This window comes from Ursus americanus, chromosome 27, assembly GCF_024610735.1.
Source record: "Ursus americanus isolate L20-20 chromosome 27, mUrsAme1.1.p, whole genome shotgun sequence".
Lineage (NCBI taxonomy): Eukaryota > Metazoa > Chordata > Mammalia > Carnivora > Ursidae > Ursus > Ursus americanus.
In genome coordinates, this window is record NC_142153.1 from 38,791,357 (window position 1) to 38,813,423 (window position 22,067).

Consider the following 22,067-nt stretch of genomic DNA (forward strand, 5'->3'; position numbering starts at 1 on the left):
GATTTGTTTTTACTTCATTTTGTCATTTGTTTTTCAAGAGTGAGAGCGTTTGGCAAGCCTCTGAGGAAGAGAGGAAACAGACTTCAATGCAGTTAGGACAGAGGCTTAAGCAGCCTGGAACGTAGCCCAAGGGACTATTTGAGGAGCTAATGACCCATTCTTGGGGACAGAAAATATGGATTTTTTCCAAACAAAGAGTTTATTGAGCCCTGTGCTGGAGTCAGCAGGGATGGAGGGTGCAAGACGGCAGGTGGAGGAAAACACCGGGGCCAAGAGAGGCACGTGGGTGTGGCGGGGAGCACTGCCCCAGGGAGCCCCCACTGCATCTCTAGGCTTTAACAGACGGTGAAGGTGATCAGTTCAACATAACCTCAGACTCTGTGTACAGCCTGAGCAGGTCTTTTCCAGTCTTCAAAGGAAGAGGTTTAAGTTTCCAGAAAAATTTTAAAATGTATATTTTCATTGAAAACATACGTAATAGGGATGCCTGGGTGTGGAGTTTAGGAAGATGACAAAAGTTCTGGAGCTAAATGACAGTGTTGGCTGCACGACACTGTGAATGTACTTAATGCCATTGAACTGTATGCTTTAAGGTGATGAAAATGGTACCTTTATGTTATGTGTATTTTACCACAGTTTTTAAAACGTATTTTACAGAGTTAAAATAATACATTTTATATTATGTGTATTTTATTTTATTTTTTTAAAGATTTTATTTATTTATTCAAGAGAGAGAGCATGAGCAGGGTGCAGGGGCAGAGGCAAGAGGGAGAAGCAGGCTCCCTGCAGAGCAAGGAGCCCGTTGCAGGGCTTGATCCCAGGGTCCTGGCATCATGACCTGAGCCGAAGGCAGACGCCCAACCAACTGAGCCATCCAGGTGCCCCTGCTATTTTTTTTTTTTAAGATGTATTTATTTGAGAGAGAGAGAGAGAGAGTGCACAAGTGGGGAGAGGGGCACAGGGGAAGAATCTCAAGCACACCCCATGCTGAGCGTGGAATCCAATGTGGGGCTTGATCCCATGACCCTGAGATCACAGCCTGCGCTGAAATCAAGAGGTGGATGTTTAACCGACTGAGCCACCCAGGTTTTGTTGTTATTGTTTAATTGTAGGAGTTGTTTATATTCTGGACATTAAGTTTCCAGAAGTTTTAACCAGTGTCCTCTTAGAATTGGCCAAGGGTTGATCTTGATCAGATGTACTCATTTCTCCTTTTTGCCTAAGGACAAGTCTAGGCTCACCAGAGGGAGAGATGAGGCCCTCCATGCACACTCCAGTTACACCAACTCCCCATAGATTTCCAAATATACCTGCATTTTCATTTCTCCAGGACTCTGGAGGGCAGTCCTCTACCCGGACCTCCCTTCCCCAACACGTCCACCCTGCAATGTTCAACTCACTTTGCAAGATCCCTTTCAAATGCAAGTCTTCTTTTGGTTTCTGGGGTAGTTGGCCTTCGAACTTTTTGGTCAAACACCCCCTAAAAAGCTTTTGGAAGACCATTTAACCCTTGTACATGATCAGGTTGCTGACACTCCCAATTTTTTAATTCGTATGTTGAAATAGATTTAAATGAGATTTAATTTCCAGAGTCTTAGAAAACTGATAGTTTAAAATACGATTATTGTATTTCTCTTTTAAACGGACCCAGTGGTGTGGTATTTCCCCCAAAGGCTCTTTCCGTGCTGACCAGGTCCTGGGGCACCCTGCATCTGTGCGGACCTCCGGCTCCTCTCAGCATTGCAACTGGACCTCCACCTTTCGCCATTCAAGAAAAATTCAAGAACAAGTTTTTTCTTAGTAGTAGAATGAAAGTGACAGGAGGCAGTAAGAGTGGAGATGGTGGGGGGCTCCAGGAAGACGAGCCCAGTGTCTGCTTCTCCAATCACGGTTTCGGGCAGCAGCGAAACCACACTGGTTTGTGGGTCAGAGGGCGGAGAGAGTGTGTGTTCCCTCTCCTCCTTGGGCCCTGGGAGGCTGCCGGATCCGGGAGAAGAGGTGGCTATGGGACGGGTTAGACATCCAGCACGTCCTCATGTCACAGAAACAGCAGTGTTGCTTGAGTATCAGCAAGGACCCCAGCACTCAGGGGGAGGACCCTAAAACTTGAAGGAGCAAGAGGATTGAAAGGCAACTATCTCTGTGATCAGGTGTGTAGACCAAATACCAAGGACCAGGAAGGCAATGAATGTCTAAGTGGATGCCAGTGTGGACTGAGGACTGACTCTTCTCCCCCTGGACATCTTGGCATGACATGCGACCCCGGCTACCACCACCCAAACCCTAGATACAACCTCAGGTAAAGGGTTGAATGAGATTTAGTTTCTCCCGCTCTGATGAAATGGTAATGGTGTAGTGGTAGCTTGAAAGATAGAATGGTATGAGTTAAAGAAAAGTAGAGCTATATTTCTTACACATCTGGGGGTACAAGAAAAAATATACTGAGACATAGACTAGCCACAAACATATAGGACATATTATTCTTGCTCCTTTCATTACACATAAGGTCTGAGAATGGGGATTGTATCTGCTTTACATTGTGTTTGCATACTTGTGTTTCAGAAATGTGTGTGTGTGTGTGTGTGTGTGTGGTTATGGCAGCTGTGGTCTATGAGGAGGAACCATCTTGATTCCAAACAACTCAACCAATATTTCCACCATTCGATTTGGTTTATGCCTTTTTTGGTCTCATTTTGGAATCACGATGTCTGTCACGAGTACCATACCGTCTTGATTACTATAGCATATCTTTTTATTTTGATAACTACACAGCTACAATCTCCTATAAATTCAGGTTCTAATTTAGACCTTTTTGATTCCAGAGCATTCTACCTGAGGACATTCAGAGGCAGGCCCTTGCTCCCAGCCTGTCCCTTCCCCCTTCTCCTCACACTCCCAGCTTTGTCTCATAGTGCTAGAAGTCTCCTGTACACATGTTCAGATGCCCCAACTTTCAGGTGTGGTACTTAGGTCCTGTTTCTCTGCTGCCTGTCAGCTGGGGAATACCCTCAGCTCCTAGAGGGTTCTCTCTGCTTGTCCCACATGGGCTTGCACATCTTAGAGCCCATCGTGATGCACTGAAATCTCTCTGACCTTCCTTTCTGCCATATCTTTCTTTTGCCTTTCTCTTTGCCTTCAGCTGGAAGAAAGCTCTTCTTGGAAGGGCTCTTATGATCACACATGGTTCACCCAGATAATCTAAGACAATCTTCCTATTTTGAGGTCAACTGACTCAAATAACCTTAAATATATCCTCAAAGTCCTTAATTACATCCTCAAAGTCCCTTTTTCTATGTAATGTAACATATTCATAGCTTCTGGTGATGAGGACGTGTACGTCGTTGGAAGGCCATTATTCAGTTTACCACATGGGGGTTAGAATTATTAAGTTAGTGCTGTGGTTTTTGATTGTCTGAAAATATGTTTAGGTCACCTTCACTTTGGAAGATTATTGTACCTGCTATAGAATTCTAGGTTAGAGTTAAATTTTTGTTCTGTATTTGAAGAGATATTATTCCATTGCCTTCTAGCTTCCATCATTTCTACTGAGAAGTCAGCTGTTAATCTCATTGTTACGCCATTGAAGACAATGTGCTTTCTTTTCCATTGGCTTCTTTTTCAGTATTCTTTTTGTCTTTGGTTTTCAGCAGTTTTATTTTGATATGCCTGTGTGTGATTTTCTTTGTGTTTATTCTGCTTTGGCTTCTGAAATCTGTGAGATGATGTTACATACCAATTTTGGAAAATTCTCTTTTATCTCTTCAAATATTTCTTCCTTACCACTCTCACTTTCCTCTTATGGAATTCAAATTACACACATTACACTTTTCCAATATAGCCTACATATTTTTGTGCCCCCCCATTCTTGTTTTCCTTTGCACTTTAAAATTTGCATATTTCCTGTTGACCTATTTTTGAGTTCACCAATTCTTTCTTGTACTGTATATTGTTCATAAACCCATGGATTGAGTTTTAATTTTGGAGATTGTACTTTCCATTTTAGAGTTTCATTTGATTTTTTTTTTCTTAAAGATTTCTGTTCTGTGGTAAAATCCTCTGTTCGTTTCTTTTTCTCCATCTTTTTCTCTATTTTCTTGATCATATTGTATCTTAAAATGCTTGTCTGCTATGGGTCTGTTGCTAGTACATATATTTCTTCTTTAAGGACTCAACAGAATTCTTTTCCTTGGCATGCCTTGTAATTTTTAAATGAATGGAGTGTGTATGTGTTTAAAATATTATCTTCTTCCAGAGAGAGTTCACCCTTTTCCTTGCTAAGTAGATAGAGATAGAGTGGGGGCTGACCACGTTAACTCACTAAGGAGCTGAAGCAGACTGTAGTCTGGATTGAAGTTTTGGCATAGCTCAGTTTACATTTGGTTCACCGTTTTCACGTGCTGATGTCCCTTAAGGCTTTCAGCTGAGAGCTTGATGTGTGTGCTGGGGTTCCCCTCCCCCCTGGGCAGATCATGAACTCCAATCCTTGTCTCATTGTTACACTAAGGTAGCCAAAGGCTTTGCTTTACTTTTCTGAGGGTTTCAGCCCAGCTTTTCTTCCTCCCATCCTTTGCAGCTATCTTGAAGAGAAAATTTTCCCACTTGAGGCCTTCCAATTATGTCACTCCAGCTGCATAAAACTGCCAAAAGTCTGTTGATTTTTCCATCAACCAGGAGCAGTTCTCTCGTCAGGCGAAGACTGGATTTTCAGCTTCTGCTCATATCCAGGACCTGGGTTAACTGATTTCCTTTGGGGAAAGTTAGGCTGCAGAAAGTCAGCTCATTGCTTCATGGGTCTTCCCTCTGAAATTTTATTACTTTCTTTCCTTCTTGCTTCAGTAACTATGTGATGCCTTTAAGCAGACAGTTTTTATATTTTATATAGCTTTTCTAGGCTCCTGGCAAAATCATTGGTCTGATGTTAACAACTCCACCCTATGTAGAAGCATAATGTCAGTGCTGGAGGTGGTACTTTTGATACACATCATTTTGAATGTTTGTACTGAGAAATTTTTAGGATATGTAGTGTGTGCTCCATTGCCAGAAATGGAAGGCCTAAATGCACTTTTTTCTTGATAATCAAAATATTTTCTATTAAAACATGTTGTCTTTGTTGTATGTATATATTTAATTCTGATATGAAATACAATATTTAGACATGGAGCACTTATCTAATTACTTTTCCAAATTATATTTATACCTTTTAAAATATTTAAGTATGATAAATAAAACAAATTGAAAGTGATGAGCTGAAAAGACACCAGGATTTGCAATAACTCACAGATGGTAGACAATTCTTGTCAATGTGCCACTTATTATGCACTTCTAAATTATCAAAACAATCCCCTTTGAGAGTATAAAGGAAATATGAACAAATTGCAGATAAAAGTACAATTTTTTTTGCAAGAGAAGCTATCTAGCTATCTATATTTTGTCATCTACAATAAATGGGATAAATGTTTAGAAGTTAATAACTTTACCTTGAATCATTAAGAGTAGCCAACTACATTTCATATTTTTCTAAATGCTTTGGTTACTCACATTTCTAATGTAATTAAGTGTAAAACAGCATAAGAATCCAATTCCATTTATAATTGAATGCCCAAGATAGATGATTTTGGAGTTCCACTTTTGGACAAATACAACATGAATTAGATCATTAAGCTTTCTCTTGTGAATGACTGTGTTTCTGCCTTTTAAAATGTTTTGATATCTGCATGTTTCAGATAGCAGTTATCTGATTAACCATAGCATTTTCCTAAAACTGCCTATTTTTAGCTGGCCCTTCTCTTGCCTTTGGAGATCTGCCATGTGCAGTGATCTCAGAAGAGGGAGGGCCTGTTTACTGGAGAACACGTATTTTGGGCAAGATGGCAGCGTCCTGACAGGTTGTAATTTCCACTGTTGGAGATCTCAGACACTGAGCACTCACTTCCTTATTTGGAGGACACATAATCAAGGGTAGAACTTGGCAATTATATTTTTAAAAAACCCAACAGATAAGGAACTGATTCTATTCCAGTAAGTAGGAGAAAATATGCAAAAATTGTGTTTGCTTTATCATGTTGCTTTGTTATTAATATCAGCCATTTTTAATTCAATGAAATAGCAACCAGGTGTTATATATGTTCATTTATATACTTACAAAATTAATGATGGTATAGTATGTATTAGAGCAGCACTTTGCCATGGTTTTTTTTTTTTTTTTTCCCTCCCACACCAGAGCTCTTATGGGGAATACCATTTACATGAGGGATACAGCCTCTTGGGAATGCTAGTGAAATGCATAAATCCCAGCAAAGTAGTTGTAACACCACCCCTTTCTTTCCTTATCTAAAAAGCCTTGTAGTTTGCAGAGGAATGAGAGTAAACTTACTGCTGGAGGAACTTTGAATCTACCCTAATTTAAAAATAAATAGCAAGGAATCTATCCCAAACTGATACTTTTTGTTAATAACCAGTTTCTAGGACACACTTCCCAGTGATGGATATTCGTTAGTGGATCATATCCTTCACTTTGGAAAGCGCTGTATGGAATACATGACTAACATACAATAAATACCTACCTTTCAGGTGTTAGCTCAATATTACCTACTGTATGAAGTCTTATCTCATTCTCGATGTCACCCACTTAATGAAACTCCTTTGTTTTCTGCTCCCGTGTCTACGTGCATGCTTCTACCATTGCACCAAAAGGCATAATTTCATTTCAGGCAGACTATTTGTCTGTCTCCTCTTACAAACTGAGATTCCCCTAAATGAAGACTAGGTCATATTTTTCTGTGTCTAGAACTCAGCACACCTTCTAGAATACAGTAGTTGTCTGACATATGCTTGTTAATGAATGGAAACAAGATTTAGTAACTCATTCACTCCGAGTTAAAGCCTGAGGCATGCATGCTAAGGATGTGGATGTCCAGTATTAGAAAATAGTTCATGAAAAAAAAAACACCCTAATTTGGTGTGGCTGATGGAACTTTTGTTCAAATAAAAATGATTTAAGCATGAAATGTAGGGTGTATTGAATTGGGTTTACAATAATAGGCAGGAAAATGGTAAAATATTTTAATGGGGAGAAAGTATTGCTCTAGACTGGTTTCTACCCTTAGTTGCTGCTATGCACAACTATAGGATTTGAACATGAATGAACCACTAGTTGAAACATAAGGCAAAGAAAAATACATTTTGTACACTGCTCTTTGAAAATTGGTTTTGACTGGGATGGGCTTCTGCCACTGCAATTGAGATGCCAAGGCTCATGCTGTATGACAGCCAGAGCACAGAGGAGGCGTCATATCTGGGTGATTGTCAACAAAGGCATTATTCGGAAGCATCTCAAGAAACATCTAGATGAACCATCCTAATTTTTAGACTCTATGAGTCTCTCAGCTATGGTGGCGATCTTAAATTTTGTCCTAGAAAAGGTTAATTCTTTGGGGGAAAATTGAGTGAGGAATCAGACTAGCATCTTGGAGCACTCTGAGCCATTCTGAAAAGTGTTTCAGGCAATGAAAAAAATCTTCCATGTAAGGAAGATCAATATAGGTCTTGACTAAGGTAAGAATCTTCAGTAGGTTGTTAGGAGAAGCAAAGCATGTGATATACTTTTGCAGGCTTTTCAATATCAAATTAATTCTAAACCACAAACTATAGCCAGTCTCCTCAAGTGAGTGATTCACATGTTTGGCTATGATGATAGGATGATCACTAACTCTTTGAAGAAGAGTGGAGGGGCCTTGCAGTACAGTTGTCAAGAGCACAGACCGCGTGGATTTGGATGCTGGCTTGGCGACTTAACATCTGAGCCCCTGAGCATGTTGCTTAACATCTCTGTGGATCAGTTTCTCATCTGTAAATATCGAATAACAACAGCAGCTACCCCATAGGGTTATCATGTGGAGCGAATGAATGACTGTACATAAGGTACTTAGCATGGGATGTGATACATAGAAAGCACCACATAAATGTTAGTTATTTTTATTATTAATCTAGGATAAGCAGTTAATTACCAACATATAATTCAGGTCATCAAGAATCAATGCTATTCTTTCCAGATAGTAGGTAAGCGTGTAGTCTTAAGGGTCAAACAAAATCATTAATACTGCACAAGTGGTGTGACCCAGTTAAGGGAGTAGGTGATTACCCCTGAAATAGCTTTTTAGGAGGCTTTTTAAGAAAAAAATTTATTTATTTATTTTTTTAGTAATCACTACACCCGACGTGGGGCTTGAACTCATGACCCCCAGATAAAGAGTCACATGCTCTGCCGACTGAGCCACCCAGGTGCCTCCCCTTTCTAAAGTTTATTTATTTATTTACTTAGTTACTTTTTTCATTATGAGGCTTTTAATTAGACCCAGTGGTGACCCCATGGTTAGAGAAGCTCCATGGAAAATTCTGCACTCCTGCTGCAGCAAGATTTTATGAAGTGGTTTGTGCAGATGCCGTTGTTCCTGACACATTAATTGGTGCCTTCAATGTACTAGTCTAAATCCAACTACAACACTGGTGATATAAAAATAACACAGCAGCACTTCCTTTTTTCTTTTTTCGAGTTGACTTTCCATAGGCGCCACACTCAGGATGTCACTGAAATACGGTTTGCTGCCTGGATGCTCATACGTTTGGATTCTAGGAGCATGCAGGTGTTGCAAGAGCCAGTAGTGGACCACTTATCTACTGCTTTGTAACCAATCACCTCAAAACTCTGTGGTGAAAAATGGCTGCCACTTTGTTATGCTCACCATTCTGTGGGTCAGGCATTCGGGTAGGGCTCAGCGGGGATGGCTCGCCTCTGCTACACTAAGTTGGAAGCTTTGGCTGGAGTGACTTAAAGACCCAGAGATGTCCTGACTGGAGTTCAGTCTGGGGTCCCAGTTCTTCTGTATTTGGTGTCAGCTGGGGCTAGGATGTCTCCTTGCTCCCACCACTAAGGTGCCTGGTGCCAGGGCTGGGAGAGCAAGCATGGCTGGGAGTTGGCGGGCACTGCCCTCTCTCTCGCTCCATACCCTCTTCATGTGGCTGGCTCAAGCGTCCTCACAACATGATGATCTCAGAGGAGTTGTACTTGTTACACGGTGGCTGGCTTCCAAGAGGCAGGAGTGAGAACTATGAAGCCAATAAGGTCTATGCCCAGAGCTGGCACAGCATCACTTCAGCTCTCTTCTGTTGGGCAAAGTAATCACAGGGCCTGGCCAGAGTTGAGGAGAGAGAGAGAAAATCCACCTCTTGATGAGGGAGTGGCAAAGTGGTATTACAAAAATGCACGTACCTGGGCAATATCATGGCAGCCGTCTTTAGAAAACAGTCGGGCACCAACAGAAATCCCAAAGTCAAGGCCCTTAGGCTGGAATGCACCTCCCTGAGTGATGATTTTCTGAGCATCTGTTACATCCCAGTGGACAATCGGCAATTGATAAGCCTGGGCGAGAGAAGGTTTAGCAACACCCTCTTTCCCCACAAGAACGGTAGGCAGTTGACTGCAGGCAACGGGAGAAATGCTGACGAAGACGTTCATTCACAGTGCTCTTTCATCCTGCACCAAATCCCACTTGATCCTGAACTTCAGGAAATCTTCACGCTATTTGGGTCAACATAAACGTCCTGAATACTGAATCTGGGGAAGGAAATAGCTCCTTGCTGAGCATCATTTGCACCTTCGATCCGGGCTGGGGAGCAGGGCAAAGAGAGCAAGACAGAGGAAGAAAAGGAAGCTAGATTTGTGGACAGATTTTGGTGAACTGATGTGGAGCAGAAACAACTGAGTTCATGGATAACTGGGAACTGAGGGTTACTGAAAATGAAAATATGTTGGGCTACTTATCTCAAAGATATTATTGCCATTATATTTATCCTCTGAAAAAAATCACAATAATAACACTACATATAAAAAGTCCTGAGCACATTGCCTGGCATTTTGTGAATAATCATACGCAGCCCTAATGGTGCTGACGAGGCTGACCGTGCAGGTGATGCCAGTGGGGAGAACTGAGTAGGTAGCTCCTCGTACTAATTTCACCGAGTTCTGACGGCGTAGACTCACGTGGCCCTACCTGTTCAGGGTATCAATAGTAGTGTGTGTGTGTGTGTGTGTGTGTGTGTGTGAGAAGACCTTGCTATCTGTATGTGAGAGAGAGCATTTATAGCAGAAGGTGCCCTTTTAATTTGTCACATTATTGCAAGCATCGTAAAAATGGAACCTTTTCATTGGTTCATTTTAAATGTTGTGGTAGATGGCCTCTAACATGACCTCCCATGATCCCTACCTCCTGGACTTCATACCTTTGTGGAATTCTCTCCCTTCGAGTTGGGGTTTGGCTTTAGCGAATCACTTCTAGCAAACAGAACGCAGTGGAGGTGATGGGATGTCACCTCCGAGATTAGATTCTGTTTTCCGAACTGGGTGATCTGAGGGAAGGCATCTGGCATGTTGTGAGCTACCTTATGTAGATGCTCATATTCTCAGGAACAGCGTGGGTCTCCGGAGCGGGAAGAACTAAGGCCCTCAGTGCAACCAGGCTCAAGGAACTAAATCCTGCCCACAACCATGTGAGTGATGTTGACCGTGGGTCCACACCGCGCCGAGCCTTCAGATGAGACTTAGCCCTGGCTTGACTGCAACTTTATCAGAGACATTGAGCTGGAGGCATCCGGTGGGACTGTGCCTGGATTCCTGACTCACAGAAAGTGTGAGATAACAAATGTTTGTTGTTTTAAGCGGCTAAGTTTGGGAGTGAATTGTTATACCACAATAGATGCCCACTACAGATGTCAAATATCATTTATTCGAGAGGCACCACTGAAGGACTTTTTTTGAAAATTTTATCTGCCAGTGGTTGGTCAGCTAAGTGGAACAAATGTAAAAGCATAGGGGTTGAGCCTTGGAGACAAACTGTCTAGGTTTAGATCGTCGTTCTACCACTTCATGACTGGGGAACCCTAGACAAATTACTGATATTCTCGCTCTCTTTTTTTAAGATGTTATTTATTTATTTGTCAGAGAGAGAGAGAGCACAAGCAGGGGGAGTGGCAGGCGGAGGAAGAGGGAGAAGCAGGCTCCCCACTGAGCAAGGAGCCTGATACAGGACTTGATCCCAGGACTCTGGGAACATGACCTGAGCCAAAAGCAGATGCTTAACCGACTGAGCCACACAGGCATCCCAATTATTAACATTCTTTTTGCCTTAGTTTACTCTTCCATAAAATGGGGATGATAATATCTAACTCAAAGGGCTGTTGTAAGGATTAAAGACCTTTGCATACCATGAGCACTGAATAAATTTTACTCTGTTATTATTATCAAGGGAGATTGCTGCCCAAAGAAGACCGTTCCCCTGGAGCTACGTGTGGGAAAAGTATGCCCATAGGGCTTGTCCAGACATCTCAGGGCTGAACTTCTAAGCCTTGCCTTTGGGAAAAGGAGCTTGCTTTTTGCAGATGCAAGGAGAGGGGAAGCTTGAGTTTTACTCTTGACTAAAACATGGCCCTAAGATCTTTGAGCCTAGATAAGTGTGGCAGAAGATGGAAAGCCTGTTGTTTCAAAGCTTCAAGCAATCTTTCCATAGGTAGCCTTTTGAATATACTGTTCCTTTGTGTACTCCTGGAAATATTCTTTGTTCTGGGAAAATCATTCGCAGGCAGCGTTAACCCTTAATGCTGCTTCTGATAGTCATCTCTTTAGATATATGACAACTATATATAGTTTTTCTCAGTAAAAAATAAGCAAAACGCAGTTTTGCACAGAAACAACCTTAACGAAGGCTTTTTTTTTTCTTTTAAAGCATGATTGTTACCTTTCCTGGTAATACCCGTATCGTCTTCATCAAAGCAGTGTTGTGTAGATAACATGGGGAATTACTGGGTTTCTTCTGTAGCAGGCCCACAGTACATGATGGAGACATGACAGGAAAGTTCCACGAGAGTTTGGGAGGAGAGACTGATGACACATTTTCGTGGTTTGACTAATTTTTTTTAAAAGCCGCTTCCAAGGGCCCATCAACCAGTCAGCTAATCCACTTGTTCCAGCGGAGGTGGGAGGTGGGGGTGGGTGGAGCGTGGGGAGGAGCGACACTCCGCTCGGGAATCCTTGCCTTCCAAGTGTCGCCGTGCGTCCCGCACCCCCCCACCCCGGCCTCCAGCTCTCCTCTGAGCCCTGCCACTTAAACCCACCCCACCCCCGGCCTTCCGGGCCACCTTGAACACCTTCCACTTCGGACTCCTGGGAATTTCTCGGGCTAAATCCAGCCCAGAGGGTTCCCCGGACTCGGCGCGAACTGCCCTCCTCCTCCCGCGTCTCCGCCCCCTGCCGGGGCAGCCGGGCGCCGGGGGAGGCGAGGGTGCCGAGGGTGCCGCCGCTGGGAAATGAGCGGTGCCCGGAGGGTGGCCCGGAGCTGCAGGTAACGCGCGCCGGAGCTCGGGCCCGAGCGGGCTCCGCGCACCGTCCCCTTCCCGGCGCGGCGACCCTGGGGCTGCGCGGGGCGTCCGGGGCGGCAGGGGCGCGGGGTGGGGGGGTGGGGGCGCGGCCAGCCCCGGCGCGGGTGGGGGCACTAACACTCCCCGCCTGTCGCGCAGCGACGTTCTGGCGGCTGTTCCCGGGAGCGGCGGGAGGCAGCGGCGGCCCTGAGAGGGGGCCGCGCGGCGGGGGCGCCGGCTGCTTCGGAAGATGGAGAAGTTTCTGCAGATCGCGCCTCACTCTCTGGCCATCGTCCTGGGCCCGGCAGAGGGGCCAACGGGGGAGAGGACGGGGGCCGCCCAGCCTGCGCCCCCGGCCCAGCCCCGCCAGCTCGCCCGGCACCACATCGGCTACGAGATCTTCGCCGACTTCAAAGCCGAGAACATGCAGCACTTCTGGAACAAGAAGGTCACGGCCGCGGTGGCCGAGACCTTCTTCCTGGGCTGGATCGACGAGCAGGTCCTGTTGATCCAGGGCAAGGAGGAGCATCTGGAGGCGCTGCGCGAGGGCTGGACGCGCCGGGCGCTGCGGCCGCCCTCGGGTTTCCACATCCGCTGCCTCGGTGAGTCCGGCCGCAGCCCGCGCCGTCCCGCCCCGAGCCCGCGCCCGGCCCCGCGACGGGGACGGCCGGCTCCCCCGGCGCCCCGCGCCTCCCTCCGCCTCCGAGCCCCGGCCGGGGGAGGGGCCGGCGGGCCTGCGCGAGCGCGGGATTGGGGAACTTCCTGGCACCGAAAACGGGGATTCGTACCTTTCCGCACACCCCCTCCCCCTCCGGCCCTCGGGAGCCTCCCTGGCGGCGTGGGCCGCGCGCTCCAGCGGGGCGGTGCCTGGGGACGCCCAGGTAGGCGGCGGCGCGGGAGGCTCGGTCGGCGGCCGCCGGCGGGTCTGCCGGGCTCACTTTTCCCGCACTGCCGGGATCGGGCCGGGGCGGCGTGCGGTCGAGAGGAGTCGGGAGAGGATTCTGGTGGCCTCCGGTAGCAACGGGCTCCGCCGCGCCAAGCGGCGGCGGCGGGCAGTTCAGGTGCGCGGCTGCCCCCACCCCGTCCCCCGACGTCCTTTCCGCGGGCGAAGATCCTGCCCCTCCGCGAGGCCCCCCGCTGCTTTCGCCCGGGGGGCGCGTCCCGCGGCTCTGCTGCTCGGTGGGTTGCGAGCGCCGGCTTTTCTGTGCGAGGCGGAGCTGTGGATTTCGTTTCAAACGTCTTGTCTCCGGTACATCTTTCTTTAGTTTTGCGCGTCTGAAGGGAGGAAGGGACACGAGGAAATCAAGGGAAAGCCTGATCCTCAACAAAAGTAGATAGTGTGGGGGGGTGGGGGGGAGCCGGATCGGTGATAGTCGCTGCGCGCTTCCAGTGTTGCCTGACCTGCTGTTTTCTTTTCTTATTTAATCGCACTCCTATATTCTGAATCCAGATTGCGTCTCTTTTAGAATATACTTTTTAGTTTTGTACCTTGGGCCCAGTGGTTAAAAACGTATATGGTAAATAGTGGTGTTTAATGAAACGATTTCAAAAGGAAAGCATTCTTTCTAGTACCACGGTTTAGAAATTCTTTCAGGACGTTTTGGGAGGAGGTCAAAAGTTCAAACGCTGGAAGACTGTGAAGCCGCCTTTTTCGTTACCCACTGTTGCTATGCTGCCTTCCTCCGACGGCTTAGCTTATACGTGCTCCTGTGTCTTCCTGTACGCCTGTCGCAAATCTATTGCATTTTTTATTTAGTTGTATTTTGTATGTTTTTGTAGAGCAGAAATCTTTACAAAGCTTCCTTTGAATTGAGTATAAAAAAAAAAAAAACACAAAAAACAGGAAGGCTTGCATCTTGCGTGTTTTGTAACCTGTGCTAAATTTCAAAAAGTGCTTTAATTTTTTTTTTTCTGTTTTACTTAAGCAAAAACCTCAGTGGACTACCTGTAATTAAGCTGCCTTAGTAAAGGGGCCAAGGTTAATGCCTCTGAGACCTGATCTGCTCTTGTATGTAGGGCTGCAACACACCAGAAAGCAAGGGTAGATGCAGGTATTTTTATGCCCTGTATAGATGACAGCGTTTTAATGGTTTCTTGTGAACTCGACTTCATTCTTATTTTTCCCTTTTCATTTTCAAAAATCTCAAACATATAAAAGTAGCATAATTCAAAAATCTTACATTGAATTCTCATGTACCCATCATCCAGCTTTGAAATATATCAGCACCTCCGTGTTTCACCTCCACCCTTGTTCCTCACCTAATGCCATTTTGAAATCCCAGACATTGTATCAATAGCATTCGATTTGTAAATTTTTCAGTTCACATTTTTTTTTTCATTTCAGCAGAATTTGTAAACTCATAGGAACTGGGTATCTGTTCCATTCACCAAAGAGAAATATTTTGGCAATTTGAAAGGTTCCAAATTGCTGTAGTTCATTGACTGTGGTCCTGGTCTGGCTGGAGCGGTCTCCAGGGACTGGGTTGGGGGCGGAGGGGGTAGGGGGGTAGGGGCAGCCCTTGCATGGCTCAGCTCCACCAGGCACTCAGGATGATGATGGGAAGCAAAGACACCGCCTCCTGAAACAGCAGCACAGATAAAGGAGCAGGAGTGATGCCTGCTGGGATCCAGGTGGTTACTTTCTTTTGAGCTGCTCTGGGGGTTCAGAATTTCTGCTGGAATTCCAGTTGCGCTTCAGTAATGACCGTAAAATGCTGAATTGTTGGAGAGAGTTTACCTGCTCTAGGGATTCTCTGTGGGAACCTCAGTGTCTGCTGTATCGAAGATACAAGCAATTCCAGATGACTTTTGCCTGCGATTCCAAAAAAGTATGTGGTTCTAACCAACTGTACAGTTTCAGGTGAGGGTTGGACAATGAGGAGGTGATGATGGCTTCAACAAGAAGCAGGGAAATAAGCGAGTCAAAGGAAAAGTTTTGATTTGGAATAGTCTCATTCCTTAGAAATGACCTGCTGTGGCCGTGTAGAAAAAAGTTCCGACGTTGGGTTGCCAGGACCCTTCAAAGGGACATGTGTGTTCAGGAAGGGAGGCGCGTTTCAAAACTGTGCTGTGTATTTTGAGTAAATCATAGTAAGTTAAATCCCATACGTGTTTATTGAGGGAGTACTACTTCCAGTCTCTGTGTCCCTCCCGAGACTGTAGAGACTGACAAGGTGTGCAGCCTTTTTGAGGGGAGACGCCCACAAAACTGGGCAGTGCTTTGAAGGGAGCAAGGAGCAGTTCCTTCCGCCTCGTGAGCTGGTAGGGAGGTTTCCCAGAGATGAGGCTTGAGTTAGACCGTGTGCAGATGTGGGGTGCAAGGGGTTCGTTCAGAGCACGACGGCTTTCCTCTGCAGGCAAGTGCATGAGCAGAGTTACCAGGTTGGGGAGCTCGTGGCATGTTTGGAAACGGGCTGGTTTGGGTGGCTGCGGAGAAGGGTGTGATCCAACAGTGGGAAAGGAGGCTAGGCCCACATGTAACGATGATGTGGAAGCCACTGGTGGCTTTTGAGCAGGGAGAGGGGTGACATGATTTGATCGTTGGTAGAAGGAGAATTCTGGGGCCAGTGGGAGTGGTGGATGGGACTGGGAGGGGATCAGACACAGGCGCCCCAGCTACGTCCGTGGACGCAGTTGTGGGGAGAGGTGGCAAGAGCTCTATTAGGGCCGTCACTCGCCTAGGTACATCCTACGGTCAAGGGTTATTTCCTTAAAGAAGGTACCATTTTAGCTGTGTTGTGTCTGGAGGGCCTTCCGGCCCCAGCCCCTAACCTGCCTTTGTGTGGGGCCCACACGCTCCTCCCCCTGGGGCTCGTGGGGTTTTCCCACCCGGCAGTCTTAGGCAGATCCAGCGGTCTATGCCATCGGGTCTCCCGACTTCACATCTCACGGGGCATGGCTTAGTTCTCCGTCCCTGCCAGTGGTTCTTCATATTTCCTCAGTTTATCCTTTGATATTCAAATACTTAGCACCAAATATGCTACATGGCTTTTTAGACTTTAAATCAGAGCTTATATTTTATATTATAAAGTTGTTTAGCACTTATGGGCATCAAAATTTTACTCTTATTACAAAATCTTTATTGGGTTTCTCAAAAGGAGTTGCTCTCTTAAAGTGGTTTCTCCAAGTAGTAAAATCTTAAGATGGAATTGTAGGGTTTTTTTTTGTTTGTTGTTTGTTTGTTTGTTTTGGAGAGGGAGGCCAGGAGGGGCAGAGGCAGAGGCAGAGGGAGAGAAAGAATCTTGAGCGGGCTGCATGCTGAGTTGGGAGCCCTGCAGGGTTCCCTCACCCCCCTGATCATGACCTGAGCCAAAACTAAGAGTCAGACTCTTCATCACCTGACCTACCCAATAGTTGTGTGTGTGTTTGTTTTTTTAAATCTATTCTCCTGGGGCACCTGGCTGGCTTAGTTGGTAGAGCATGTGACTCTTGATCTTGGGGTCCTGAGTTTGAGCCCCATGTTGGGAGTAGAGGTTATTTAAAAAACAACAGCAGGGGCACCTGGGTGGCTCAGTCGGTTAAGTGACTGCCTCTTGATTTTGGCTCAGGTCCTGATCTTGGGGTTGTGGGACTCAGCCCTGCATGGGGTTCTGCGCTCAGCACAGAGTCTCCTTGCCCCTCTCCCTCTGCTCCTCCCTCCGCTCTCAACTCTTTCTCTCTCAAATAAATAAATAAATTTTTAAACAACAAAACCAAAACCAAACAAAAAATGTATTCTCCAAAAAAAGTTTGTCTGTACTCCCCCAGAAGTTTATTTTGTTTATTTAAGTCAACTTAAAATTGGATAATATTCGTAGACTGAAGGTTGGGATTGATTCATGACTGTTATGAAGCTTTTTGAATGAGAGATGCTGCTTCATTCAACAGCTGGAACACGGACGGCTTTCTGGGAACTGAAGTGGAGAACCGGTCAGACACAGTCCTTGTACTTCTGGAGGTTCCATTCTAGTGGGGCAGCAGACAGTTCAAAAATTTAGGGAAGAGATCAGAGTTTCACATAGCTACAAGTGCGGTAGAATTTATGCGGATGATGAGATGAAGCGTGATGAGAAATGGAATAATACTCAACCTGTATCGATCATTTATTATTGTCTAAGTGCTTTATTTTTATTAACTAATATGTTTTTTTTTTTAATTGGAGTATAGTTGACACACAATGTTACATTAGTTTCAGGTGTAGAACAGTGAGTCAACAAGTCTCTATGCTTTGCCAGGCACATCACAAACGTGGCTGTCATCTGTCCCCATACAACACTGTTCCGTCACTGCTGGCTGCATTCCCTGTGCCCTAACTCTCATCCCATATTCGTATTCGTTCCCTAATTGGAAGCCTGGACCTCCCATCCCCCTCCACCCATTTTGCCCCTCCCCCCCCCCTCCGGCAACCACCACTGTGTTCTCCATATTCATGGGTCTGTTTCTGCTTTTTGCTTGTTTGTTAATTTGTTTTGTTGTTTAGATTCCACATATAGGTGAAATCCTATAGTATTTTGTTTTCTCTTATTTCACTTAGCATACTATTAACTAATCTTTAAGACAGTTATCCCATTTAGGTATCATTATTTTACCCGTTTTACAAATGAAGAAATTGAGGGACGGAAAAACCAAGTACTTCTCCAAGGACACCTAGTTAGTAAGAGAAGGAGCTAGGATCTGGGTCCAGACAGTGGGTCTTGTCTTGTCTTCTTTTCTCTTTTCCCCTTCCCTTCCTTTCCTTTTGGTCAGGTGGTCCTGACCAAAATTTCCTTCCAAGACACACACACCCTCCCAGCAATTTAGGGGACTGGGCGGCCCAGCAGCAGCCGGCTTCACCGGAGGTGGCTGCGTCCTCCTTTTCTCTTAACACGACGGAAAAGAGAAACCAGTGTCGGGGTCGAGGATGTCTCCTAAGACCATCGTGTTTGGGCTTCCTTTGGGCCAAACAGGTCGGTCCGTCACGTGGTGTGGTTGATCATTGTGCAGGGCTCAGGCAAACGAGAGTGACTTCTTCACCTTCTGCCGCGAAGCTAGCGCCCTTCCCCACCCGTGTGCGGAGCGACTGCCCTGTAATAGCATCGGCTTCGTGTAGCGCTTGACTGATGAGCAGTCCGCCCACAACGGAAGAGCGCGTGGAGATCCGCTTGGCCTGTTGGAGGACCGGAAAGAGCCAGCCAGGCTGGGGCCGGTGGAACCAGCAGAAGAATGGCAATGCAAGGCGGGACAGGAGATGAGGTCAGAGGGGCCGGCGGCCTCCAGGCCACGTGGGGCCTCCTGGGATTTTATTCTGTGCTGACAAGGCGCTGAGCATCCAGGAAGCACAGAGCCCTGGGTTGGGGGTCTACAGAATATCCAGAAAAGTTTCAGACACGGGCTTCCCTCTTAGAGAACCTGACCTCTCATATTTAGAATCTCGGGATGAAGTCTAAAACAGCGGACGGTGATGCATTTCAAGTTTTATTAATTTCTGGCTGGTCATAAAAAATATTTTTATGAATTACCTCACTCTGGCTCCAAGATATTTTCAGTCAAGGCGTGTCAGTTTCATTGTAATAAAGCTTTTAGAATGAACTTCTGAGACTCACAGGCTCACTGTGATAACTGCGAGGCTTGGCGGAGATTTATAAATTTGACCCGGAGCACACGTTTGTCTTCCTCTTGCATGAACAGGTAAATTTGCCAGTTATCCCCAAGTTCTTCTTAAAGGAGCATACAGCTGAAAGGTGGTTGTGTCTCTTGTGCCGGAGTGAAAGCACTCAGGTGCTTTGGGGTAAAAACCCAGAGAGGTCTGTTGTATACCAACTACTTGCTACAAATACTTTTAAAGGTTTGGTCCTGCTGAAAGTATCTCACAAGGTGATGTGTATGAGATGGGCTTTCATAGTCGCCTGAAGTTTGGAGACGTGCTTGTGTCATTATTCTACTCAGTTCGTGCATGTGGAAAACAAGTTTAGAACCCTTCTGCTCTGTAGTATCGCTGTAGACATAACACAATCCCAGACTTGTTTTTTACTTTCTTTTTTTTTTTTTTAAAGATTTTATTTATTTATTCGACACAGAGAGAGACAGCCAGCGAGAGAGGGAACACAAGCAGGGGGAGTGGGAGAGGGAGAAGCAGGCTCATAGCAGAGGAGCCTGATGTGGGGCTCGATCCCACAACTCCGGGATCACGCCCTGAGCCGAAGGCAGACGCCCAACCGCTGTGCCACCCAGGCGCCCCTGTTTTTTACTTTCTGAACTAATGATCCTGTTTATCTGAATGAGGAGGCTAAATAGATGTGTTGATAAGGTACAAGCTGTGAATATAATCTATTACCATGTAAGTATTCTATATATGCATTTATAGAAATAAATCTATCTTTAAGGAGATCCTACACTAAGGACTTTTTAATAACCCTTAATCACATTGGCATCAGAGGATGTCTATAGCAACTTTTGATACTTTGATAGCAGGCAATCTTTTTTTTGAGAGAGAGCGGGAGGGAGCGTGCTGGAGTGTGGGCGGCGGCTTGGGGGAGGGGCAGAGAGAGAGAGAATCCGAAGCAGGCTCCGTACCCAGCACAGAGCCCCTGTCAGGGCTTCATCTCCCGACCCTGAGATCATGACCGGAGCCGAAATCAGGAGCCGGATGCCCAACTGAGCCACCCAGGAGCCCCACAGTCAATCTCTCTGGATAGAGAACAGTAAATGGGGACCCTGTCAAGGACCAGAACTAGAGATACCTCTGAAGAATTTGATAAATGACTTTAGGTAAAGAGGTGAAGAGGCTCCATCAGAGTCGTTTTGGGGTGGAAACGAAGGTAAACCCTCCGAGGAGGGCAGAGCCAGCGGCGGACACTGCGTGGAACACTCTGGGTCTAAGACGTTCGTATGATGGGAACAATGTGAAAGCATAGCTCTGGGCTGCCAGTTTTACTCTCAAGACACAAGTAAACACAACAACATTCCTCTATTTTTTCAATGTCTTGTTAAGGCCCTAAAATAAAATTTTCTGAAGTCAGGGCCCATCTGTCGATGCAGAATGACTTGTGTCTGAAACCAGGATGTCACCTTCCCCTTTCCCAATACCTAACTCATGGGGAGCATAGAAAGTCCCTCTGTTTGTTGAAAGCTGGCTGATTAGTAGTCTGTCCAAAATAGCCATCTTGTCAGGAATCTAGCGGTCCCTGGAGGTCCCTAAAGCCTTACCAATGTCTTCAAGGGGTGCAGTGCAGTCTGGTGGGATTTCGTTGTCTTACCACCTGAGATCACTGCAGCTGTGTCCTCACAGTCAGCCCCGGGTGCTGAGGGGGTGCTGGCTCGAAGGACGGCTGCCAGGCTTCTGCTTTGTTCCTTCCCGGGAAAGGTGCTGTCTCTTAGCATTCTCCTTCTGTGGCTGCCAGGCTTCCTCCAATGCTGTGTCAGACACCACGCCCCCCCCCCCAACTTTCCCTCCAGGGTTTGGGCAATTTTTCCTTTCACACCTTTGCAGCAAAAGATTATGATTACATCTCTGCCTTTCCAAGTAGTTTTCTCTCCCCCAGATTTTTCTAGAAACTGAAGTTCCCCTTAGGCATCCATTTATAGGACAATAGAGCTCAGCGCCTGCTCTTCTAAGGAACTTTATCTTCAGAAATTCCAGGCTACCCTTCCCCCCACCCCCATCACCACCGTGCCACCCTTGAAAGTGACCTTCATGCGTCCTAGACAGTTTCTGACTCCTTCATGCGGGGATAGAGGGGGAGAACAGTCCACATATTTAACCCCTTAGAGGGTTGATAGGATTCTCAAGACAAAATTTTATTTGTATACAGATATTTCCAAACCTTTCGCTCTTGTCCCTTTAGGCTGTGTTCTACTCCTGGGTCGGTCATGCGGTTCCAAGCCCCCTGGCAGCAGAAGGCGGCTGCCCGCCCACCCCAGAGAGCTGTGGGTGTTTGCAGCCACTCCCACACCGATTCCCAGTTCCTTCCCTCTCTGACTTCTGCTTGGTGCTGCTGTGCTTTATTCATAAAGTCACAGACCCACCAACCTCCCAGCTCAGTTTCTTAATCCTTCCTGCTTGCTAGGCCGTGGCCCTTGGTGGGTGCCCTGAGCTGGGAGGGGCCGCCCCCGAGCATTGCGGGATCGAGTGTGTGTGTGAGGGAGAGGTTGGGAGCGTGGAGGAGGGCGCAGGTGCATGACTGACGCATGCCCAATGCCAGGGTGAAGGCCGAAGAAGAGGCGAAGCCAGGGCACAGGGATCACAGGGAAGCTCGGAAGACCGCCTGGTGTAGGTGAGGTGCAGGACGGTTTTCAGGAATCACGTCCTCCTCTTGGAAGTTTTCTGTCCCTGTGGGACAGGGCGGGGTGGGGACTGGGCCCTGTGCATTCTCTCTACTGGTCTCTCCCAGGTCTGGAGGAGGCTCCTGGGCTGAACTGTGTGGGCCTGTGGTAGAGGGCTTCTCCCTGCTGCGCGACGAGAACAGTCCAGGCTGAATAATTCACCTTGGCCTTTGTCCTTACATCTCTGCCTGTGGTCAACCGGCCAGACACTTCTAGACTCCCCCCGAGGCAGGAAAGGATAATACAGCTCCATGAACCCTGCCATCCTTCTGGAAAGAAATCCCAACTCTTTATCTCATTGATTGCGCATGCTCCAATCTCATACTTCCCATATTCACCCACATCCTCAAACCCGCTCCCTCCAAAATGCCCTCTCACCC

The 22,067-nt window shown here is 46.4% G+C and overlaps 1 protein-coding gene across 4 annotated transcripts in view; it reads left to right on the plus strand.

Annotated features, from left to right (window-relative positions):
* Nucleotides 1-12,104: 12,104 nt before the first annotated feature.
* Nucleotides 12,105-22,067, plus strand: part of STOX2 (storkhead box 2) — a 210,382-nt gene continuing 200,419 nt past the window's right edge. For 3 of the 4 annotated variants that reach the window (XM_045785827.2, XM_045785829.2, XM_045785828.2), the window contains exons 1-2: nt 12,105-12,392; nt 12,568-13,010. In XM_045785827.2, coding sequence (XP_045641783.1) covers nt 12,659-13,010 — 352 coding nt within the window. In that variant the 5' untranslated portion in view covers nt 12,105-12,392; nt 12,568-12,658. Of the gene's footprint in view, nt 12,393-12,567; nt 13,470-22,067 lie in introns of those variants that run through there. The other variant, XM_087856516.1, reaches the window with a different exon arrangement.